This window comes from Dipteris shenzhenensis, chromosome 30 (assembly GCF_047967505.1).
Source record: "Dipteris shenzhenensis isolate YYH24624 ecotype China chromosome 30, Dip_SZ_1.0, whole genome shotgun sequence".
In the NCBI taxonomy this organism is placed as follows: Eukaryota; Viridiplantae; Streptophyta; class Polypodiopsida; order Gleicheniales; family Dipteridaceae; genus Dipteris; species Dipteris shenzhenensis.
Genome location: NC_141625.1, coordinates 30,520,757 through 30,546,967, shown reverse-complemented (window position 1 = coordinate 30,546,967; position 26,211 = coordinate 30,520,757). Strand labels below are relative to the sequence as shown.

Sequence of the window (26,211 nt, the reverse complement as noted above, 5' to 3'; positions counted from 1 at the left end):
TGGCCTTTTTTACATTTTCATGTAGTGAGATATGCACTGGCTATATATTCCTTATCCCTTATTGTTAGCTGCTATTCCAAAGATTCCCTAGGCAATGAGTTGGGTTTGCTAGAAACAGGATAGTCTTCCTCTAGCTTGTTTTTCTATTTCCCTTGGTCAGTGCCTTAGGAACAATAGACTTATAAACATGTATGGTTGATTTTTCCAAGCATTAATAGAAAGTTCTTTTCTCTCTAAATGTAATCCAATAGGATAGAGAAGAGATGAAAATGACAACACGTTCTTATGGTTGATTTCTCCAAGCATTAATAGAAAGTTCTTTTCTCTCTAAATATAATCCAATAGGATAGAGAAGAGATGAAAATGACAGCATGCTCTTATATGGTTTAATCAAAATTTTCTTCTTCCTCATGTCGACAAGAGATAGGTCATACCCTTGGTCAAAGAGAGAGAGAGAGAGAGAGAGAGAGAGAGAGAGAGAGAGAGGGAGGGAAGGGGGGGGGGAGGGAGGGAGAGAGAGAGAGGGGGGGGAAATGGATGTGGTAGAAACAGAAGAGAGAAGAGGAACGAATAGAGCTTGGGAAAAAGTTTTCTCAGAGAGAGAGAGAGAGAGAGAGAGAGAGAGAGAGAGAGAGCATACATTGATACAAAGTTGTGATGAGGACATTAGTTAGGTTGTTATGTCCATCTATCCTATAGGCTGGGGAGACCTCATCAATGTGGAAGGCATGGCCCCCCTTTGTCAACCATGCTGCCATGCTTTTAGTGAAGTCCTGCTAGATCCTATGCATCCAAGACACTATCTGTAGGGATTCCAAACAAATCCTTTGAGCACTAGGGAAACTCCATAAACATTGTGGAATCATCTCCAAAACTTTGTTTGTGTAGCAGTGGCATTGCCCATCGACCCGCATCTACTCCTATTGGACTTTATAGAATAAAATTCACAAGGGGGGACATAATTTCTCTAGGTAATGAATATTTTTATTTGAGATTTGTTTCTCTATTAATAAGTTGTTTTAAAATTTTGAAATCTCTCTCTCTATTAATTAGTTGTTTTAAATGGCAAGGTGAAGGGGGGAAAGAGATAGATGAATTGTGAAATATGATAACTTCCAACATTTGTTTCTTTCCTAAGGTTTGGAAGGGAGAGGAGGGAAAAAGAGAGAGATAGAGATGGAATGTGTGTGTGTGTGTGTGTGTGTGTGTGTGTACTATACATATGCAAATCAATTCTCTATTCTGTTGAACTTTAATTCAACATTTTGATTCCATACAAATCAGATTCTAAGCATTACTTTGCAAAATAATATAATGCTTCAAATTGTCATGTGATATTTCAATTGATTGCCAAAATTTCTTTTTCTAGTACCGTCTTTACAAAAAATTCCAAAAATCTAAATATCAATCGAAATAATACTGCTGATATAAATACCCCAATATACTTGTAGAACTATGTGAAGTTTGCCATCCTTAATTGAAGGAGAGATACTAACCAGCCACCATCCATGTTGCAACTAGGTAAAACAAAAATTCACAATTAACAATGTTATGTCTAGTGTACACCTGCTCGATCTTTGCCTTGTCATGTGTTTTGACATTGTGATGATATATTACTAGGTATGCCCAATTGCATGTGTAATCAAAAGTACCTTGTCCAATGCTATTTTCTTGTTTAGCTTGAAGCAGAAGTTGTTGAAGAGTAGTTTTCGTCGTCATTTAAGATATGTTTCCCAATATGACAACTCGTCTCTTTCTTAGTAACTGAATAAAATTCCAATCCATTAATTGCTCATGTTCAATCATGGCTATGTGCAATAATCAATTACTTCTTGATGCATAAGACATGCAAAACGTAGTGAAAAATCAAGGAAAAGAAATCTAACATATAAAGGAAAGACCACATCATACACGAGCCTATAATGAAGTAAACTTATAATCGGCAAGCTAAAGAAACTAAGAAAGTAAATTAAACTCTATCTCCTTATAATACTACGCCTATGATTAAATAGAAGTAACAGTAAAGGATGATGTCTTTACCAAATAAGGACACACACACACACACACACACATATGAAGTTAAATTAAAAATCTAGCGAACCTCTTTGATTAAGAAAGACACCGTCCAACTTTAAAAGGAGCAACACTAAGCTTAACACACACACACACACACACACGTGTGTGTGTGTGTGTGATATAAATAAATCAAGACAAATTTAAGAGGAAAAATAACTCAAACCACTGGCAAAGAGACAAAATAATGACAAATACAAATGACACACTGAGGATTAGTACTATGGATAAGGAATACGTTTTGTAGATGTATGTTCATCAAATTTGCAATCAATATGTGATCCACCTTAATTTTTTTGTGGAATAAGCAAGAAGAATCCGTTCAGGATGGATGTCATGAGTCATTTTCCCAACATTGAGGAAGTAAGCATGAACGTTCATTGAAATTTGCAAAAGTTAATAGAGTGGAGTCTAATCCATCACACCCCATGACACACACTTGGTCATGGTTGTTTGTAATTGAATCAAAGTCTCCACATTTTTTTTGCATACCATTTTGAAGTTAGTAATAGCCTGGGATGTCTTTTCAATTTTATGTTTATATCATGATCTTAGGTTTCTTACTAGTGTAATCTATTGAAAAATATAAGTAACAATGTTGGTACGTCAATTATCCGCACTGTGACATGAAATATATAACGTAAAATAAGGGGAAACATGGCCGGCCCATGCTTGAGGTGGCAAGAACTCACTTGTGGTAATTCTTCCACATGGGCGACCAATAGGTGCATAAATGTAGGTGGTTATTCATACTTTAGAAGGATAACAATATATAAATGATTAAACAGGTTGCAAGAACCTTTATGCCAACCTCCTTTTGTCCAACTAGTTATGAAAGAGTCCAAGCTATAAGCTACTCAATTCTGACATGGATGTTGAGGCTTTGATTTTTGTGGAAATGGAACCTAAGAGGTGTCACCCAATCGAACAATTTGGCCCCCTATGCTCACATGGAGGATCCTTATGCTTGTAAGAAGCCAATTACTTGAAGTAGACTTGGCTAAAAAATGGGGGCCCAAGCTTGATGCAAGATAAAACCCCCTTGTGTATGCTACCCTTTCCATGATCTGGCAATAAATGCTTCTTCTCACCTCTCTGTGCCATACCTTTCCTCTTACGTGAAATACCGCCTTCTCGTCTCCATGTTTCTCCATCGTTGCCCTCCCTCCTTATGTATAACCCTTCTCACCCCCTTCATCACCCTTCCTATCTTTCCTTTTGCCATATGGTCGCACGACTTTGTTCTCCCAAGTGTTTCTTATGCCACCACACTTTGCATTATATGGCCTAATTTGATAAGGCATGAGGAATTTTGAGGAGCTTTGCGAATGGAGATGCTTTTTAGTTGTCTAGAGTGTCTAGGTATGTAATACAGTCTAGAAATGGTCTAAAATTTAAGGGTTGGAGTTCAATTGTGCATGCCAACTCACATTTTATGGGGGTGGCATAAAATATCTATATTTTGTATCTTTTAATATAGACATTAGATGAGGATGCTGTAAACAAGAAAAAGCTGACGCCTATGCCTATTTTATTTGATTTTTAAAAAAAAATGAAACAACCCTTTTGTGAAATCATGTGTTGTTCTTTATGGGGTAGAGTATTTTTTTGACATCAACTGCTCTTTGGCATTAAGAATTTAGGGCAAAGCTCCTCCCATGGTGTTCCACAATGCAAAGCCTAAGTTCTTGTGAATGAAACATAATCACCTACTTACTATCTAGTAGAACTATTCCTAGAGCCATTATTGATTATATCTAGAACTTCGACACCCAACCTTACACCGAGAGGATGGGAGAACCATGATGATAAACTGGGAGTTATATTCGTTTAATGAGTTGACAAGTGCATTAAGTGAATTCTTTGCTACATCAAGCTACATTTTGCAAGTAAAGTTGGAGGCATATGCTTGATGTTCACGGGTATTTTAAAACCTTTTCTATATTTTAACAAATTGATTAATTATGCATTATGTATTTCCCTTGACCCCCATTTTCTCCTAACCTAGCATCTATTCCACACTATGAATTGTATGTCATAATCCTAGTGGGTAGATAGGTCAACACTCTATATCACATCTAAGTACAAGCAACATGCGAAAAAAATGGAGAGGACTGTACATATGCAAATCGTGATATGGAATCCAATAGTGAGACTAAATGCAACAACTATAAGTTTTGTCAAGAGGAATTCTTATGGCTCATCATTAGGATTGATCATCAAGAGAAAATTGCCAAATATGATACCTTGAGTAGATCACTTGGAGGCTCTACAAAATTAAAGCAGCCGAAAATGATACTTGATCTCTCCACCTTTTGGCTTTTTGCATTGCTCTTTGCGCTCATGGATAACATCGAGTACTACCATGAGTGCAATCATGTGTAATGCTTCTCCTTGCTATATTGCTCTAATTATTTGTTTGTAAATAAAATCCAAAGAAATTTAATAAAAAACAAAATCCATATCTTCCATGGGAGAATGGATCAATATGTCGTGCTCATCGAAAGGGATGATGGGGCAATGAATTTTAGCATACATCCTTCGTTAATGCTAGGTTTGTTGATGACATGCTTGCTAGCATACTACTCCAACAAGGTGAACACTGATTCATGTACCCAATCTGTTTTGCAATCTTGATAGATGCGTGATGCAAAAACTTGAGTCTGACAATCATGCCCTTTCAGTCATATTTTTTGTTGAAATATTTAAGCATTATGTAATGGGTCATCTGCTTGTATCATTATGAGTGATGGCCAGGCTAAGCAAGTCTGCCAATCTCCTAATCCCTTAGGAATGATGGCAATACTGTTCAAGATTATATGTAAAAAGGGGGCATTCCTATTCAAAGAACACTCTACTTGCATTGGAATCTCTCTCTTTTATTTATGTATGTGTATAGTGAGAGTGTTGGATGTTAGCCACTAGTGTGCTATTTGAGTTTCATTATATAGTCTGAGGGGGTTTGAGTTGTCTTTTTATGCCAGATAGACTCCTGTGCTGCTGCAGCTCCTTTGCAAATGTTCTTATTGGACACAATACTATTTCATGCCTCTGCTTTTGGACTTGAAGGTATAGCGAGTGGGTTTAGTGTGGACAGAAAAATGTGACTCAGCTGTACATTAAATGTTCACGACACCTCTAACAGATCTCTTCAAGTTTATTCAGAGATGAATCCAATTGCTTCAAAGGCCGTAGTGTCTCACAGCGTGTGTAAAATATAGGGCAGTCTGTATTTGTGCAAAGAATAGGTTTATAAGCACCACCGGAATGGCAACGAAAGCATTCTGCCTGTCCTGTCAATAACTTCCTTTCATTCTCTCTCTTTTCAGCAAGAAGAGAAATTGTTGTACTCTGAGCTGCTCCTAATTTCCAACATTCTTTGCAAAGGATAGTGTGGTCGTCATCCAACGGTTTCCTGTTCAACAAGCATTGAAAACACAATTGCAGGAGTTTCCATTAGACAGAATACATACCAATATTTTCCAAAACCCATTACATTCAATATTTGCTGAACGTAGCTAGAAAATTTTCTGAGATTCCACATTGCTGCTTCTGAAACCACGCAGTTGACCCTTTGCACTCCAAGTATAGTCTGTCAAATATTAAACCTTGACAGGCATATCTGTGGCATACCTTTCATTCTATCAAGATGCAATGATTATAGATAAATATGAATGCTACAAGATTTTATGGTTTTCAGTTTACAAGCAGGACAATATAGAAGGCCAGATATTAGACTTGCCAACATATTCCACCTATTCTAGAAGGAAGAAATACGGTCCATCCATTAAATATATGAAAGTTGCAATTGCCTAAACTTCATTTACAAAAGGTGGCTGTTGGATCTTAGAAGAATAACAATAGCTTCTTAGGCAATATGACTATATACAATATAGCATAGTCTTCTAAACAGATGTCTCAATGTAAATTTTCAGAGCACTTCAATGCTAAGTGTCTTTGGTGCTTTACTCAATATCCCTTTCAGATGTTCATAGATAACCCGCTCAATCTTCGCCCAGTTAAATGGCCTGTTGTGCTTAAGCAAGTTTGTAAGTGGCACAACAATGCCTGCAAAACAGGTATGTACAGCCTACAGGATCCGCATGTACCAAGAATGATTTGCACATCCTACCACAAAACAACAGAGGACAAGCAGTAGGTTGAGATCGCAGTACATGAGCTCAATGATAGAGCAATCATAAAGTGACTGGTGGGTCTTACTCCCACTAGACGCCAAGACTGAGATTGGGTCCCGGTAAGCCTTGCTCTAGAAGGGGATCACATTCCTCCCCCGCCCCTTCCTTCTGCCCCTGCCTCTGCTTCACCACCTCCCTCCCTCCCCCTCACCCCTCTTCATCCCCTGACGGAACAAGAGAGATTTTCTCTCTCTGGCAGCAAGTTGTCGGACGGACAGAGCATCCTCATGTTCGTGTCGGCCCTTCCACCTTGATTGACGAATGGGTTCCCATTCAGCCAATCCTCGACCGCTTCCACCAGCCGCAAAGACAGTCCACTTTTCCAAACACGAGCTTCAACAGCTCAAGACAGACTCAGAGTAGGAGTATGCCACCTCACTCTTTGCTCGCATCCACGGTCCCCACCCCTCCAGGCTACAGGCTAGGGATTGGATGTTTTTGGCTTTACCTGGAGACCTTGCAGGGCACCTCACCGATGTTCATTTGCTCGAACGAGGGTTCTTCCAAGTGGTATTTGATTCTCCAGAGGCAGCAAGTTTGGTACTCAGGGCTAGTCCTTTGGCATTGAGCTCCAGAAGGATCTTTTTGACACCCTTCACTTTGGGTTTCGATCCAGTAGAGGAAGATAGCAACGTTACCTCACTTTTCATCAGGTTCCCCGGCCTTCCTCAAGTCTACCATTGACTCTTACCATCCATAGGAGCTACTTTTGGGTTGTCCACAGAGATCCCCCCCCTCCCTGGCATGCCCTCTTCAGCGGCAGAGGCTGTCAGATCGGATGGGGTGCCACGAGTAAGGGTCATCGTCTCTGACCCTGATACTACAAATGATCACATTATGCTTCAGCGACCAGATGGTTCCTTTTTTCGACAGAGAGTCAAGGTTGCTGGGAGACAGGATCAGTGCAAGATTTGCAGGACCCTTGGGCACTTCGCCAAGGATTGCCCAAGGAAGAAGAAAAGGCCCAAACGGTTTATTCCTCCTCCTTGTCCTATTTCTTCTACACGCGCTACCAGAGCCCCCCTTCTCGCCCAAGACCTTCGGGACCAGCCCCTAGACCTGGACCCTTTTCTTCAGCGCGCATAGTACGATCAGTACCCCGTTGGATGCCTGTGAGGGTTGCTGACACTCCGCCACCTCTACGAGGCACCTCGGACCATTCTTTGTTACAAGCAGGTGATATTACGGCAGGCGTAGATGTGCCCCCTCCTTCTATTAGTCACACTTCACCTCTTGATAGAGGTAAGGGGGTTTTTTCTCCTTCTCCCTCGAGTGCAGGGGGATGCTCCTCTCGATGCCCTGCGTCAATCCACTCCCACTCTCCAGGGTCCCACTGCAAATACCTAATGGGAACTCCCCCGTAGAGCCAAAGCCTCCACGACCCGATGGAGAGTAGCCGGGGATTTGGGTCGAGGAACCACACTGAATCTGATCCCTGCACCAAAGGACCTACAATCCTGATAGGCTGAAAAGCACATTCAAACAAGATGTCCTCTGTGGATCTGAGCAATCTGCCACCATCCTGCACAGTAAAAACTAAAGCATCCTCCTGTGCATCTCCAAAGGCCAAAACCTGAAGTGGAATACCGCCTCTCGTAAAAGTACCTGCCCAAGTGGAGCAAGTGAGTGGCATATCATCTGTGTCTACCCACTCCTCTGGAAGGGCTGCCTCAATATGCAAGATTCTCCCTGCACTCCCTCTCAGATATCCTCTCAACTAAGACTTGGTCTCCTCTGGAAGCCTGCGGAAAGCTTTCCAAGACTCCAAAGATGATGCAGGTCCCCTCTCCCACCTGGACCACTGCATGTAGAGTGAGGCACCAAGTGGTCTGCCATGATCACCTAAAATACTGTCATTCCACATGATGGGTTGCCTATCAATCTCTTCACGAGAGGAAGGAGGAATCCTCCGAAGAGTGCTCCTGAAACTGGCCCATGCTTTCATAATGGCAACCATGAGAGGGGACGAAGGTGATTTGAGGTGTGCTGTGGTGAAGATCCACCTAATACTGCTCATCCAGTCTCCTCCTGAAGAAGGTGTGCACCTCTGTATGTTGTTAATAAGAAAGGCCTTCCACGGTTCCTACCCTGACATAAGTCCCCGCACCTTCTGTAAGCGACCCGGGCATCTCACCAGAGTCCCAAATGCCCTGCAGGGCTGAAGTAATGTAGTCTCCAATCATATCCCAGAATGCAATCAAAAAAGAGGAGGTAAGGCCATCCGAACCTGGGCACTTGCCCTTGTGAAGGGCTGAAAGTGCAGTCCTGAACTCTGTGTTGGTGAAAGGTGCATCAAGCAAAATATGCATATCCGGTTTCACCAACAAAGGGATGCTCTACCAAATAACCTGTCTAGCATCCTCTCTATCCCGTGTCTCAGGATCAGCAGTAAGAAGGGCGGCATAAAAATCTTAAGCTATGCGCAAGACATCATCAAGATCTGTCTATAAAACCCCATGTGAGTCAATAAGTTGGGATACACTCTCTCTACTATGTCTAGGGTCAAGATTAGAGAAAAAGTGTTTATTGACTCTGCCACCCATCTGAATCCAGAAGGACTCTCGTGCATGAAAGGCATACTCTGCTCTCTGATCAAGCAATACCTGCTGATGAGCCCTTGCTGCAGCAAGGCGCTCCTGAATCCAAGCATTTGAAGGCCGTTTCTGCTCTTCCCTTTGCAAAGCTGGCGAACACTAATCTCACGTTTGAGAATATCTCGTCTCCTGGTACGAGCAACTGAGAGGTAGAAGTCGCTAATACTAGAAAGGGCAGTAGCTACTTGTGATGGCAATGGCTGCCCACCCTGGACATGAGAAACCCATATCTGCAGGGCTGCCTCTGTAAGGTCCTCCTCTGTGTACAAGGCATCTAGAATCCTGATGCTGGCAGATCGGCCTCTCAAGTGGGGCTAATGCCTTCCTTTTTCAGTTCAGTGGCAAAGCTATTTGGTATGACGAAGGGAGGCACAGTAATTTGAAGCAATTTGCATGACGGCATCTGGATGCTGGCATCCTTACTCTCCTGTTCGACCAAGAAAACAGAAGAGACTGTGGCTGAGTGTGAAAAGCATCAAGCTTGTTGACTCAGACGGGATACTTCAAACACATCCAGATGCCGTCATGCAGATTGCTTCAAATTACTGTGCCTCCCTTCTAACTGCAGATCCTGATTCACAGGCCAGAGACGATGCTAGATAGGTTATTTGGCAGCATATTCCTATGTTGGTGGATAGAGGTATTAGAGCCTCACTTGATGTACGCTTCACCAACATAGAGTTCAGGACCACTCTTACTGCCTTTCATAAGGGTAGTTGTCCAGGGTGAGATAGGCTTACATCTTCTTCTTTTTTAATTTTTTGGGATCAGATTGGGGATTACATCACCTCAGCCTTGCAGGGCATTTGGGACTCGGGTGAGATGCCAGACTCACTCTCGGAGGTCCTCATTCATCTAATCCCAAAAGGAGGTTGCAAAAATTTAGTGTCTCAGTGGAGACCGATCACCTTACTGGGCACTTTGTATAAGATCTTGGCAAAAGCCATTAGCCTGCGACTGCAGCCCATCCTGCCACATCTTATACATGACACACAGACAGGCTTTGTCCATGGTAGAAGCATTTTTTATAATATATTCTCATTTTGGGAAGCTTCTGAGTGGGCTATGCATGAGGGCCATAGATTGGCAATTCTACTCCTGGATTTCGAAAAAGCATATGACAAGGTAGATTGGGGTTTTCTAGAGGGAACCCTTCTTCGCTTTGGATTTTCAGATTTGTGGATTAGAGGGGTTTCTGCTCTTTATAGGTCAGCCCATAGCCAAGTACTCATTGGTGGAGTCAGGGGAGATAGGTTTCAGATATCCAAATCAGTCCGACAAGGATGCCCTCTAGCCCCCTTTCTATTCTTATTTTTGGCTGAAGCTATGAGCCTCTATATTAGAGCTCAAGCTGATATTTTTGGGCTGAGACTTCCGTTGAGACAGGAAGAGGAGTTGCTGGACAGTGAGCTGACAGATGACACAACTATATTTTTGGATGCCACTCCACAGACACTCACCTCTTTCAGATTTGTGGATTAGAGGGGTTTCTGCTCTTTATAGGTCAGCCCATAGCCAAGTACTCATTGGTGGAGTCAGGGGAGACAGGTTTCAGATATCCAAATCAGTCCGACAAGGATGCCCTCTATCCCCCTTTCTATTCTTATTTGTGGCTGAAGCTATGAGCCTCTATATTAGAGCTCAAGCTGATATTTTTGGGCTGAGACTTCCGTTGAGACAGGAAGAGGAGTTGCTGGAGAGTGAGCTGACAGATGACACAACTATATTTTTGGATGCCACTCCACAGACACTCACCTCTTTCAGGACAACCTTGGATTTATTTTGCATTGCAATAGGGGCTCACATTAATTGGAACAAATCCAATGGTTTCTGGATTAGTGATGAGGACACTCCAGATTGGGGTGCTGATATTGGATTTACTTGGATTCAAAGGGGTGTCTTCGTCAGGTATCTTGGATGCCAGGTTGGGGTGGGCATTTCTCCAGCACAGCAGTTCGCTCCCGTGTTGGAGAGCATTAGGAGGAAACTCCTATTTTGGAGTTCGGCCGAACTTGACCTTGTATCCAGAGTGGTGGTTGTAAACCAGGTACTATTGGCTATAGCCTGGTTTGTTTGCTCTTGTTGGTGCCGATCTACAAGTAGTATCACTCAGCTGAAGAGACCTATCATGAATTTTTTGTGGAGTGGATTAGACGGCACTTCAGATTTGATAGCTAGGGTGGCTTGGGAGACTCTTATTCTACCCACTGAGGAAGGGGGCCTCAATATTATTGATCCAGACTTGCAGTGTAGAGCCTTGCTCTGCAAGATGGTGGTCAGAGGTTTGATGCCTGGTCAGGAGCCTTGGAAGGATTTCTTCTTACATAGTATACAGAGATGCACACCTTCTTAGGGAGGAGATTGGATGGACAGCCGTAGATGGATCTTTACGTCAGCCCGTCTCAGATCTCCTACTTCCCCTCTCATGGCTACCATTCTGAAAGCTTGGGACAGCTTCAGAAGTACTCTTCGAAGAGTTCCACCCTCCTCTCGTGAAGAAATTGACAGGTAGCCCGTCATGTGGAATGATTGCATACTAGATGAGCATGGCAGATCACTGGGCATGTCACAATATATGCAGTGGTCTAGATGGGAGTTGGGACCTACATCCATGGTGGGTGCTTGGAAAGCTTTCAGGATGCTTCTAGAGGATCAGAGAGCTCGTTTAGTTAGTCACCTCAGAGGAAGTGCAGCCAGGATGCAGCAGATAGATGCAGCCATACCAGTGGAGTGGATGGAGACAAACCATTGGTCTATTTCTAAGTCCACCTGGTTGGGGGCTTTTTCGAGGACAGATATCCCTCTGCAGGTTATAGCCTTGCGGGATGCACATGAGGATACCCTTGTCTTTCAGGTTCATGCAGGAGGCACACTCCACAGATCTTCAGAGGACATTCTTTTGGAGGCTCCTTTTCAGCCTGTCAGGATTGCAGGATACATGGAGATGGGTCTCTCACAGTGGTATCTTGATCCAGACCCCGTTCTCCTGGCTATTGGATCTTGGAGGCTTTAGCTATATGGAGGTTCCCCTATTAGATCCTTGTAGTGGGATCCAGGGGAATGGGAGTGGATAGTTGCAGGGAACCGAGAGAAGAGCATCCCCTTCTTTCGTTACACGGTCAGAAATGCCAAGAGATTCCAGCTCAGTTGTAGGGGCTGGAAGCCCTCTAGAGCTCCTCATTGGGATACTTTTCAGATTTCTGTAGAGATGCAGAAAAACTTTTGGAGAAGACTTTGGAAATCCCTCAGGAATAGGAAAATCATGTTATTCATCTGGCTTACTATTCATGGAGGGATTGCAGTGAACCTGTGGAGATCCACGTTCGGGGCTGACCCTACTGTCCTCGATGCCACTCAGCTCCCCACTGTTCCGTAAACACATCTTGGGAGATTCTATCACAGCATGGCATATTTGGAGAGCCAGATGTACAGAGGCTTTGGAGGACTCCCAGGTTCACCCTTCTCAGACTATGGCCAGTATCTGGGAAGATACTATACACTTTGATGGCCATTTGGGCAAACATACAGGGAACCTCCAGGATTGCTACTGCTAGGAGGGTTGCTTTTCTCGGAGTCTGGAAGGATTGTCCTTTCTTCTCTGACTCTCCTTCAGGGATGAGGTGGCATTTTCAGCCGCCACCTGGGATTTTTGTTTGCTCATTCTGAGCTGTTTTTTCTCATGCTTGACATGATGTACTCCCACACTTGAGCTTGCTCTGCGATTTTTATTCATACTTAATGAAGTACTTTTCTTGAAAAAAAAAAAAAACCACAGACGGCCCACTCACTTCTTTAGAGCTCCTCTATCTCTCACTGGGTTTCGCCTCATATGAAGAATGTCTTCTTGGATGGAAGTGCAGCAGTTAACATCATGCCCAAGAGTACATGGTGCAATTGGGTTTGAGTTTCACCAGTTCAGTCCACTTCCAAGTCAAAATGGCTGATCAACAGACACTTACTGGGCAGTCCATGGTTGAGGTCTGCCAAGGCTGTTCCAAGGCTGGTCTAAGGCTAGTCTATTGATGAACTCAAGGCACCCTTGGATAGTCTTCATCATAGGCAAATAAAAATGGGAGAGGACGAGTATGCAAGGAGACTCCCGTGCAACCTTAGCTAGGAGGGCTTCTTTCTTCAGGGAATGGAAGGATTCTCCTTTCTTCTCTGAGACTCCTACAGGGTTGAGGTGGCACTTTCAGCCTCAGCCTTGGTTGTTTTCCACCTCACTTTGAGGGGGTTTTATTTATCCTCATGATTTCATGATGTATTCCGCTTTGAGCTTGCTCTGGCGGGTTTTTTCTCTTACTTAATAGAAGTCTCTTTCTTGGGGGAAAAAAAAAAGGGAGAAGAGAAATGCTAGCGCAGAGAGAAGAGCAGTGGGCACTTGGGGATTGGCCTATTCATGGGGAGGAGTTGGCCTATATCAAAAACTCACCCTTTTAAGGGAAAACATATGATGCAGAAGTTGTAGGGGGTGGTGACATCTTGACATACTTTTTGGACAAAGCTAAGCCAAATCTTGGACTGCATGGGAGCTATGGGCTCCATATCAGCCAACATGGTGGAACTAGGTTCTCCAGATAACTATAAAGACCATCTTGCTAGTTCGAGGATGGCACAAGAAGTAACACATGACTTTCCTTCACAAAGTCTAGATGAGATATTTCATCATTGAGGAGAGGAGGATTGGCCGCAATGTCAACTGACACCACTGATCAGTGATGATGCTAATGATGTATAGGCTAGAGAACCACGACGAGTCAAACACATCCTAACTGGAGTCACACATCCTCCATGCAATACGAAATCTCACAGCCATGGCGAGGAGGATGGTCCAAGACCTCGACTTGCTTGAATTTTACAGATCTCACCACGACAAAGTATCTTCCAAGGATGACATATGAGGTGAAGGGGTACCCTATCAAGGAATGCTCAAGCAAGCCCAAAAGGGCAAAAAGAGAATGTTGTCAAATGATGCCACAACATCTTAAACACTTCAGGAAGACATGCAGGCACCTTTTCCAGCATCATAATTGAGGAAAATTGAGGGGAACTTCCCTCTTGAAGATACCCGCATTGGGTGCAAGGGACCACACAGCTCCATATCAACAAGCATACCTCAAGTATATCATGGCGATACCTCAACATAGGGGCTGAGTAGCAACCTCGGCATCTAAAGGTAGGTTTGGGAGCATGATTATTTGCTTGCTGCATTGATTGATTTTTCAAGAATACGTGGATGTCTTTGTGTGGTCATACAAAGATCCAAAAGGAGTTCTGGTTGAGATCATGGCGATTCGTACCCAGACATAGAGCCAATGAAAAACATACCGAATGGATACCAACTATGATAAGGCGGTCCAAGCTGATATTGATAAAATGGAGCAAGCAGGGTTGATCTATCCAGTACTCGATTCCAATTGGGAAAGTAGGACTTCAACATTCCCGCAAGGGAGACATGCAAACTTGTACACTACATGAGTTTTAAATGCGTCCACAAGGTGAGATTGGTTTCCTCTTCCCTTTAGTGATAGGGTGATCGAGGCAATAGTTGATCATGCTCTATTGGTGCAACAGGTATAATCAGTTCATGGCTAGGGAGGAAGATCCGCGTCCAAGACCACCTTTCCAGTGGGGAGCCTATTTTTACAAAATGATGCCCTTTGCCCTATGTCATGCACCAGCAACATTTCAATATCTGGTCGCCAAACTCTTCCGGGAGACATTGGAATTATTTTTAGACGAGGGCATGTGTGTGAGTGTCTCACATTCGACCGTGCAATATGAATAGATCACTTGTAGCAGTTGAGATGGGTTTCATCCCATAGCGTCAAGAAGGGTTTGGTCCGATACTAGGTACGGAAACAGCAGTGCCTCCCTTTTGTGCTGCCTCCCTCCCTGCTAGCTCCCCCCACCCACTCACTAGCTGTCTCTCTCTGCTGGCCCTAGCCTCTCCCCAACCTGCCTCCCCCCCACCTTGCTGTTTCTCCCCCCCGCCTGCCAGTTTCTCCCCCTTGATTTGCCTTGCAGGCTGCTTCCTGCTTTGTGCTGCTGTTTTCTCCCTTCTTCCATACTTGCAGCCTGCTACACCAGTCGCCCCATATCCTCCTCTCCTTGTAGCTGCCTTCCAAGCGACCCGCAGCCGTCCTCATCAGTCGCATCTTCATTTCCCTCTCCCGGATTGCTGTTCTTTCTCCTCTTGGGCCTACTTATCTACCCCTGCAGCTCTCTCGGCTCCTACTCTCTGTCCCTCAACCCCCTCCCACCCTCTCATACCTCTCTCTCCTTTTCAGCCTCTTCCTCTCCCCTTCCCAGTCCAGCCCCTTCCCCTCCCCTCTCCTTCAGCCTCTCCTATTCTAGCCTCTCTTTTCCAAACGACGGCCGGATTTTTCAACTATTTGAATTGTCTGGTTGACGAATGGTGACCCATTCCATTCAAAAGACGAGTTGCTATAGTTGCAAAAGGATGTGGAGTTTGAGAGCTCCACCACCCTCTTCGCACATATTCAGGGTCCCACCCTTCCAGATCACAGGCTAGGTACTAGATGCTTGTGCCTTACCTTCAAACCTCACCCCTCGCCTTTCTGATATACGACTATTGCGACGAGGTTCTTTCAGGAGGTTTTTGGCTCTCCTAGAGCCGCCCCAGCGCAATGCTCAATGCTAGCCCCTTAACACTTGCTCTAGCAAGCCCTTCTCTTTAGGATTCAACCTTGTGGAGGAGGATAGGCAAACGACATCACTATCCATCAGATTTTCAGGTTTTTGCCTCAAGTGTACCACCAACTCCTAGTCAGGATTGGAGCTAACTTTTGGTTGGCTGGTCATTGAGATTTCCCCCCTGGGTTCCTAGATTTAGGATCATTGACCACATCATACACTATTATCCTGATGGCTCTCTTTTTAGGCAGAGCGTTAAGATTGGGGGCAGGCAGGATCAATGTCAGATATGCAAGATCTTTGGGCATTTTGATAGAGAGTGCCCAAAGAAGACGAAAAGACCCAAGACATCTTCTGGTGCGGCCCCTCGTCCTCGATAGAGTGTTCCTTTGGAGTCTCCTACCCCTGCGGCACCTGTTCTACATCCTGTACTTTGCTGCCTTGCATTGGGTTGCAGTTAGAGTCACTGCCCCTCGACCACCTATGGATTTGAAGAGCCCTTCTCTTGTTTCGGACCTCGCTCCGATCGGGCCTAGTGATATTTCAACTCTAGTCGCCGCTAGTGATGCCCCCAAGCCTGTGCAGGTCACGGCCAATGATCCCCCACACCTAGCCATGGACAAGGCCTTTGATGACCGTTAGATCCTCTTCCAAATCCTGATCTTTCATGCCCTTACACTTTAGTTCTCCAGTCTACCTTCATTGATCGAGGGAAGGACATAGCTCTTGCCTCTTCATCTCTTTTGCACCTAGGGATTTTATGCACTCTAGCGCCGTGCTTGGCTTACAGGAACTCCTCTCCTGACTTTGGAGAGGTGGAGTTTGTACCCTCTACATTATCTTCCACAGGTGGTGGGGTTCTTTTCCCTGTGGATTTCCCTCCTCTCTACTACTCCAGGCTATCCTCCCCTTAGAAGAGTTGTTTTCACCACTAGGTCAGGTCAGGTTTTCTAGCCTACTTCCTCCCACACGATGAGGATTGTTAGCAGCAATATTCAAGCTCTCGGTGGTGCACCACATCACCACCAAAGGTAGCTGATTCATAATCAGCTTCATCCAGATGTCACTCGGGCATCTATATAATTCTTTTTATTTACAAACACAAGCTGGATGCTAGAGATTGTATAAAGTGAGGTAAATTGCTTTCTCGTCGTACCTTCGGTCTCCTGCTATGGGCACTAGGGGAGGAGGGGAGAAACCTATATTTCAGCTTTAGATTCCTTTCTTTCCCTTGTGGTCAAGCATGGTATTATTACACCCTTTGGAGCATAGTGGATCATACTATTGATTGGGGGACGTAAGGTTGGTCTTCTCAACCTTTATGTCCCCAACAATAGAGGGAACCCTGTCCTTTTTTGGAAGGAAATCCTCTCTTGGGTTCCCATTACAGCCTCATGGATCATTTGATGCATGATTCACTTATAGAGGGTCTAATTCATCTTATCCCAAAAGCGGGTTGTTTCTCAATGGAGGCTAATCACTTTTTGGAAACTTTTTATGAGATTTTGGCCAAAGCTATGAGTCTGCTCCCTCCATGAATAGAAAGCCGACAAAAAGAAAATAGTGATTTTTCTATTTATGAGGGATTTCTAGAGTCTTCTCCAAAAGATTGCTGCAAGACTGTAGAAATCTAAAAGATTGCATCAATCTTCTTTCACTTCCTCTAAGCTGACTTACCAACTCAAGCTTATAATCATTCGGAAGGTTTTTGAAATCTTTCCAAGAACCTACAAAGGAAGTAGGTCCTCTCTCCCATCTGGACCACTACATGTAACAAGAGTTACCAAGAGGTTCAAGAGTTGGACTTTGAAATTGTGGTTCGTCCGGGATGCCTGAGCTTCTACTTTAGTTTTCGTAGTTTGAGCTCTTTCAGCTATTGTATATATGAAGGGTGTACTTTTCCTATCCATTTTCTTCACAGTTGTAAGGCCAAGAGCCATTTCATTTTATTTCTGCATTTTTATGAAGCACAAAGCATGAAGTTAGCCCATCCTCATTTGCCCTTAGCCCTCCTATTCACTTGGATGATGTTGGAATCACAAACCTTCAGCTGTGGCTAGCATCATCTGCATGGCGGTTTGGCATTTACCTACCTAGGCGTCGCTGCAGTTGATATTGCATGCAAGGATATTGCATGAAATGCTACGTGATTCTTGCCTCAAATCTCGACTCTCCCCCCCGAACATTAAGGCGCCATAACCTTCATGTGGTGGTCGCCTTGAATCTCTCGGCTGGTGGCAGGAGCTTGATGCATAATTTGCTCATCACTGAGTTCAGCCTGGTCTGAACACTTTCTATAAGATGCATGGCTCGTTGTAGAGGTCTGTGTGATAATCCCAATAGCTGTGTGTGTGTGTTCTACTATGTTGTAAGCTCAAGGCTCTCCAACAAGGCCCGTAGGGATGAGGAGAACCTACTATGGTCTTTGTATCTCAGTGACTTGCATGCAATAAAGGATTTAAATGCTTTGCTTCTAAGCTCGGGTTCAGTTTTAGATGATTGCGTGCGTATAGATGAAGGTGCGATTCTTTCAGATGATGAATGATTTTCAAGGATAGTGGTGGGGGAACTGATACAAAGATCTGGAAGTTCATTCACTGGTACAAGGACGACCTAAGACCTTCACCATAGGAAACCCTATATAAGTACAATGTGCAGTTTTTGACCAAAACGGACCACGTGCAAGGGATGACATGTGACATATGGTGTAAGGACTACTTCAACATTGGAGCGACTAGGTGACCTCACTACTTGACCAAGCAACCATGTGGTCATCGGGACAGACAGTAGACAAGGCTGACATTCGAGGTCACCTAACCTAGATCCCACTTGATTGAACCAACAGGTTGGGGAACGCATCAGAGCAGTACACATAGAGATGCACATGGATGATGACAAGTAGTGTCAATCGATGTGATTTGACCCAGTCCATTTCAGTACCCGTTAGAGCCCCTAGAAGATGCACATGGAGGAGTTGACATAGCATCAAAGACTCAAGGGATGGTATAGTCAGAAAGTCACAGAAGTCATTAAAAGATGGATGGTACAATAGCTAAGGGAGATAGAATGATAACCAATGAGAATGAAGGGAGGAGATTCCACCAATGGGAGAGCAAAGGCAGAGGGAGCAGAGCTTCATTCAAGACGGGAGAGGGGAGAGAGCATCATTCAAGAGGGGAGAGGGAGAGGCTAGAATGTAGGTGTATTGCTGAAACTGTAGTATTGTACTGGTGAATGTGACTGACTTATGTCTTTGAAAACACTACTCCTTCATACTACTTGTACGTTTTGGGTCTCTGTGTGTTCTTCTCACTTCGCAGATACCATATGTCTAACCACTTATGCATTGATTCCTATGCTGGAGTGCCTTTGTACCACAACACTCCTTGTACACTCATCATGGCATTTCCCATTGTATCCCTTCTATGTATTCGTACCACAACATCCATACAACATCGTTCATTGTATTCCCCTAAAGGAAAATTGTTCATTGTATTCCCATACCACATCGTTGTATTCCCATAAAGGAAAATTACAAAACAGGAAAAACTGAACTTCAAAGGCATTCCAATCTTTAGAATTAATCCTAATTAGATCAATCATACAGATACATACATTCCCTACTACACACATTCCATGTAGCTAAGCAAAACAGGATTTTTTGAAATTGCAACTCAAGTATTAAAACACTATCTTGACACACTCAGAAAAACAAAAATCATGAAGGGGCGGGTCCAAAAGGTAATTGACCTGCAGCTCAGACAAGGAGATCTTGTTTTAAAGAAGTTCCTCATTGATGCCTGTGTACCCTGTATATTGGAAGATGCCACCAAGGGAGGAGCCACAGTGTGGCTCCCAGTGAAAACATCACGTACATGACTAGGATCAGCGACATACTCTAAAATCTGTAATTTTTAACAAAAATAGATAAGTACCATATCATATAAAATGCAAACATTAATACATGTATGTGCATGCGTGTGTGCTTTTGTGTTTGTGCACGTGTGTGCATGCATGTGTGTGTGCGAGAGAGAGAGAGAGAGAAAGAAAGAAAGAAAGAAAGTGTATTATTGTCCACTAAAGGCCAAAATGGGCCCATGGGACATCAAGAACTCTGCGTACAAGATAGCACAAAATCAACGTGCCACAAAGAAGAGGCATCGTCGAATATCATCTAAGTGCTACGCAATACAATGCAAGTGAAAGTACATAATGTCAAATCCGAGCCTAAATACAAAGTAAGCTAGATGCAAGGAAACCGCCCCTGGGTGCCAAAATGGGGGGATGAGTACAATATGTCAATGCAAAGATACAAGTCCATGTATCACGGAGTCTGAGAACCAAAATAATACTGGAAATCCTGTCCATCGACTCTGCCTCCTGCTATGAGAGTACAAATCTGAGCAAAAGTGAGGTGAGCAGCTGGTAGGGCGAGAGAGAGAGAGAGAGAGAGAGAGAGAGAGAAAAGTTTATTAAAGTCTTTGGATGACCCGATGGGTCTATGAGACCGATAGAAAACTGATACAAATCAAGTAGAAAGGGTGGAGCTACTAAACAAGCATCAACACCCATGCTGAATGCTAAGTGCTTCGTACATAGTCATATCATCACTAGTGACATCATCATCATCGTCATCAACATCATCATCATCCTCATACTCGGGTCAGCCACCACCATCAGGGCCGGCTGGCACTAGTCCATGCAAGCGGCCCCATAGAAGTATATGTGTGTTAGGGGGATACTGAGATGTAGCCAGTGATGGAGCGGCGCTCGCGACTATTTGTGGGTGTCGCCCGTCTCGGTCTCCTAGCAATGACTCTGCTCCTGACCAGGGCTATAGTAACCCCTGTGGGCCGAGCCCTAGGCCTGAACAGGGATGGAAGGTCGCTCAGTGTGATTTGCATGTCCGTCTGTTGTCGAGTGCGGCGTGCCTCAGGCTTTGGGTCTCTACTGCGTCTGCTATTAGTAACTGTAGGGTGCGTGCGGTCTGACTGGAAGAACTCTGTGATCCTGCTCTAAGAGGGAATGGGTCATGTGTCTGAGGACTGTCTCGGCGTCTTGAGTAAGTGCTCCCTATAGCGGACCGCCTCATGGATGAAGGCGTCAAGGCATCCCTGGTCTGGGTATGAGAGAAGTCTGGATAATGGCCTAAGACCGTCCTAAAAAGGCAATGGTATCGACCGTAGATCTCGTAGTACACGGGGCATCTGAATGCAAAGTGCTCCTTTGACTCCACCTCCTGTCGATCACATAACATGCATATGCGTCTCTCCCTTGGTATCCCCTCAGCTCGCCCACTCTCAATACGGAGTCGGTGTGTGATGAAACTCGAAACTGCCAGATAGAGATCCTCAGTGAGTGTGGCAGGTGGATCCGAGTGTACTCTGGTGGAACAATGAAACCCTCCTTAGAGATGTGTAGATAGTGGTCTCTGTAGAGATTGAGCTTCACTGGAAGCTCCGTCGGCTCCACCAGCCAGGTCCTGAATGTGTGTAACTGTAGTAGATCTTTTCGAATGACCTGGTTGACCTCGTGGTATCCCAGTGGGATAGATGGAGCGTCTAAGCTGTACTAAAATAGAGGCAGCCTGTCTATGTGAAGTCCCAATCTCTCAAACCACCTACGTGTCTGGGCATGCCAACCTCTCTCATCCCCCCCATCTGTGAGGCCCATGGATGAAGATAGAGCCAGCCATGGCAACCTGCGTTGCTTCGTTGTACTGGACCCGTACTGTCTGACGTGGCGTAGATAGGCAATGGCCTCTGGAACGCCGCATCTAGCTATTTATATGACCAGATCATCTCTCGGTTTGGCTGTCCTGTTGAGTTGATGAGTGATAGAGGGTCTCACTTCCTAAATGACACCATTGCTGCACTGGTTCACCTACTACAAATAGTTCACAAATTTTCATCTCCCTATTACCCACGTGCCAATGGTCTAGCTGAGAGCTCAAATCGCACAATGTGCGGGATCTGTGAGGAGTGAGTGAGAGAGAGCAAGAGAGAGTGAGAGTTGGAAGCTTGGAAGCTGAAAGCTTAGTTGCAATAGAAGAGTGTGAGAGTACAACACAATGAGTGAAAGATAAGGTTTTGTTCTAGTGACAAAACTTTAGTAGTCACTAACCATAGTTAGTGAACTAACTGCGGTTAGGGGGAAAAACCTCTTAAAGAGGGAAAAGTGCCCCTAACTAGCTTATTATATTACATTGGTCACTGCTGAATTATATCTATAATTCTAACACCCCCCTGCAGTGCCAATGTCATGTACAAGGCTGATCAATCACCAAACGGATACAAGTTCAGGACACTGCGAAATGCCTCAAACTTTTCACGTGGTAGTGCTTTGGTGAACATATCTGCAACGTTGTCATGTGTGGACACAAAGATCATACTGATCTCTCCTGCATGCAACTTCTCTCTGACGTAGTGATAGTGAACCTCAATGTGCTTCGTGTGAGCATGAAACACTGGATTCTTTGCCACTGCAATGGCACTCTGACTATCAGTGAGAATTGGAGAAGGACCCTCCAAAGACAGATGAAGATCAGCAAATAGACGTCGCAGCTAGACACATTCAACTGTTGCTGTGAAAGCTGCCCTGTACTCAGCTTCACATGATGAGGTAGCCACTGTAGATTGTTTCTTGCTCAGCCAGGAAATGCAAGATTTACCCAAGAAGAAACAATTGCCACTAGTGGACTGCCTAGTGTCATAATCACCAGCCCAATCTGAATCACTGTAGGCATGCATCTGCAAGTCACCCCCCTGGGAAATAGTAAGCCAAAAGACTCTGTTCCCTGCAAATAACGGAAGATGCGCTTAACTGCCTGCCAATGCATAGTTTTTGGGCTGTGCATGTACCTGCTCACCTGAGATACTGCAAACTGAATATCAGGTCTAGTGTTGCAGAGATATATGAGGCATCCAACAGCCTGACTATAAAGTGTGGCATCAACTGATTCTCCTGCATCATGCATTGTGAGTTTCAGCCCCGGCTCCATGGGAGTGGCTATGGGCTTACACTCATGCATGTTAAATCTGTCCAAGAGTTTCTGAACATACTTGGACTGAGACATAACAGTGCCACGTCTCTCATGAGAGAACTGGATCCCCAAATAAAAGTGAAGCAGCCCCAAATCTGACATGTCAAAGTTGGTATGCAAATCAGCTTTGAAATCTGCAATTTTTTCTTCATTGGACCCTGTGAGCAGTAAGTCATCGACGTAAAGAAGGATGACTAAAATTTCCCCCCCATCCATCTTGATGTAGAGGGTGCTCTCAGTAGGACTATTGTGCAGCCCCTTGCTGGTCAAAAAGGCATGTATCTTGGCATACCATGCACGAGGGGCCTGTTTCAGCCCGTATAAAGCTTTGTTGAGCCTGCATACTTGAAGTGCATTTGCTGTAATTTCAAAGCCCAGAGGTTGTTTGACATACACCTCTTCCAGCAAGTCCCCATTTAAGAAGGCTGTTTTTATGTTCAACTGATGAACATTCCACTCAAAATGTGCAGCCATTGCAATAACTGATCGGATGGTGGTCATCCAGGATGTAGGAGCGAATGTCTCCTCATAATCTATGCCCTTTTTCTGAGCATAGCCTTTAGCAACCAGCCTTGCTTTATATCTGTCAATGGAGCCATCTGGCTTCCGTTTGACCTTGAAAACCCATCGTGTGCCAATGGCATGTTTACCCTGTGGCAAGTCCACAACATCCCAAGTCTGATTTTTTGCAATGGACTGCAACTCATCGTGCATGGCATTCATCCAATGCACATTATCCTTTGCCTCTTTGAATGTGGCAGGCTCCTCCTCATCAAGGAGAGTACCTGCATATGTGTGCTTGGATGCACCGCTGTCAAAATACCATGTGTTCAGTGTTTCATTAACACTGAAAGCGGATGCATCTGTAGAAGAGTCATAGCCGCAAGTCAAAAATGCATATGTATCATCACTGCAAGTGGCTGTACTATCCCGAGCATCTGGAACAGCCAACCTAGAATCTGAAATGCAAGATAAAAAGGCATAATCCTGTCCAACAAAGTTGGCTGCAGCATCCCCACTGTCAGATGCATGAGGAGCTGAATCTGAAACAGCCATACCTGAGCTATTTTTCTTTTCTTTTGCAAGCCTTTTCCTGCATTTTGCTATGTGATGACCTGGCTTTTTGCAGTAGTGACAAAAACCCTTCTTCTTGGGCTTACTTGCATCATTTTTAGCCTTTTGTGAAGGCTGTCCCGACCCACTGGAAGGCTGATTTACTGATGTCTTTGCCTGTCCCTTTGTTTTTTATTTAAATTTTGAGAGCATGGCTTGTTCACCTGCACGTGAAGCCAAATTTTTCCTAGTCTGCTCTTCCTGAAGCAGAAGTCCTATCAACTCATGAAAAGTAAGCCCTCAGCTTCAGCAAGCAGCTGCCTCCTCTGACTATCCTCTCCAGCCCCTCAGCTCCCCCACCATATCTAGGATCCCATGATCACCTGTAGCCTCTCAAATCCCTTCCAGTCAGTAGCTGAAATGTCACTCCCCCAAAAAGGTGGTACATACATGGTAGTTGGTCTCACGAGAGTGTAAAAAACCCAGCCCTTCGTTGGTGGATCCTGAAAATGCTCCCTGAAGCACTGTCTCTCTAATCGGGCCAAGGCGCCCTTCCCTCGTGTGAGTGGTGCTCTGGTGGCATGGGTCATCGTGAAGCTTGGTCCCGTGAATACTCCCCCTAGGTACGTGTAGGACTGCACTATCTTCATTGGCTTCTCCCGCTAAGTGAAACTATGTCGACGCCGACGTCGATGAAGTACTGCTTGGGATGTGTTGAAGATCATAACCTTAGTTTTCCCAAGGTTGACTATCAGGTCCCACTCTTTGCAAAACATCTCCAAGGCCTCCAGGTGTTTCTGCAATCCCCTGGCTGAGAACGAAATGAGGACTATGTCATCTGCATATAGTAGTATCTGTACCATCAAATCAGCCAATAGGGAGCCCTCTCCTCCTAGGCGATCAACAAAGGATGTGATCTCATCAATGTATAGCCTGAAGAGAGTCGGTGAGAGGAGGCAACCCTGCTTCACCACAATGGTGCTCTCAACCCAATCTGATAGGCCCCCAGGAGCACAGACTCGCTCTCTGACGGACTCATATAGACTCATCACTCCCCAAATCATGACCTCTGGGGGATGCAACTCCTGTAATCGCCTGATCAGGCGAGAGCGAGGGACTGTGTCAAAAGCCTTCCGAAAGTCCACGAAGCAAGTGTAGACCTTTTGGTGCCTCGACTCCGCCTCCTCGATGATGGCTCTCAGGGTAAAAATATGATCCAGTGTAGAGTGCTGTCTCCGGAATAATACCATCTATTTTGAGGCAAATACAAAGTATCATATGCATCAGATATGTTTTGGATGGCTGAAGTCAACATAAAAAAACCCCGTTTTGTACCAAGTGTTATGCACAACCATAAAAAAACATGCTATGAGGTGTAATATTCAAATGTACACATACCCAATGGGCACGAATCTTTGCATGCACATGAATCCCACCTATTATGAGGTGAGTGCAAAGTAACATGCCCGTTGAATATGCTTTGGATGGTCGAAGAGGCCACAAACCCCGCTTTTCCACCAAGTGTTATGCACAACCGTAAAAAAGTAGTATCTCATGTGCATTATTCAAGCATGCAAATACTCGATGGCATGATAATTCACACATGCATCAATCCCACCTACATTGAGACGTGTTCAAAGTATCATTCTTGCCATAACACTAGAGTACCAAATGCTCTGCATAACTGAATTGATATGGTTACCATTATCCTCCCAAGAGGAAATGAAGAAAAAGGGGTCAAACCACATGAACCTAGGCAGTTACCCTTGTGAAGGGCAAGTAAAACTATTGAATACCAAGTTGGTGAAAGATGCATCAAGAGAGATCCTCACACTCTATTTCACCAATATTGGGGCTATCTGCCAAAACCTCACTGTAGCTCCATCTCTCCAATCGCATCAAGATCCGTAGTGAGGAGGGAAGTAAGAAATCTGAAGCAATATGCATGACAGTATCTAGATCTGACTGCAAGTCCCCGTCAGATACAATCAGCTGGGAAACAGTTTCTCTGCCATGTCTAGGACCAAGTTTCATGATGCTAGTATGGGGGGCTGCTCCAACACATGTTCTCATGGCCCGTGAGGTGGAAGAAGGATTGGATGCAGATATTGCACCGAGATTCATAGAGGAAACCCCCCTGTTATTCAGTTGGATGTGGTGCCTCTTACTCCTATTGGGCATCACCCCTCCTCCATTGACTTAGCGTGGGAGATAATTGCTAGTTTGACAGCTTGGCAGTTTTGGCAATCCAAATGCATAGAGGCCATTGTTGGTTCTCTAACTTATCCTTCCTAGTCTCTCTGCATCATATCGCATGACATCGTACACACTCTCCTAGCCACCAGGAACAGGAGAGGCTCTCTTATGAGGGACTCGGACCATGGAGGACTTTCCTTTCACAGACACACAAAGGGCTCATGGCTTCAATGACACACAGGAGAGCCTCTTTTATGAGGGACTTGGACCACGGGGAACTTTTCTTTTCACAGACCCACAAAGGGCTGTCATGGCACTTTGAAGCTACATTTAACACTTTCAAAGAGCTCTACGGAGGGAGTGGCTCTCAGAAAGAAAGAAAGAAAGTATATACAGTCTC

The 26,211-nt window shown here is 44.5% G+C and overlaps 1 protein-coding gene across 6 annotated transcripts in view; it reads right to left on the bottom strand.

The window, feature by feature from the left end:
• Positions 1-4,758: 4,758 nt before the first annotated feature.
• LOC147881959 (DNA polymerase delta catalytic subunit-like) overlaps positions 4,759-26,211 on the bottom strand; it is a 162,150-nt gene continuing 140,697 nt past the window's right edge. For 2 of the 6 annotated variants that reach the window (XM_087402018.1, XM_087402020.1), the window contains 2 exons: positions 19,271-19,425; positions 4,759-5,488 (listed from right to left, as the gene is read on the bottom strand). In XM_087402018.1, the coding sequence (XP_087258144.1) occupies positions 5,212-5,488; positions 19,271-19,425 (432 nt within the window). In that variant the 3' untranslated portion in view covers positions 4,759-5,211. The remainder of the gene's footprint in view (positions 5,489-19,270; positions 19,426-26,211) is intronic. The other 4 variants (XM_087402023.1, XM_087402024.1, XM_087402022.1 and 1 more) reach the window with 3 other exon arrangements.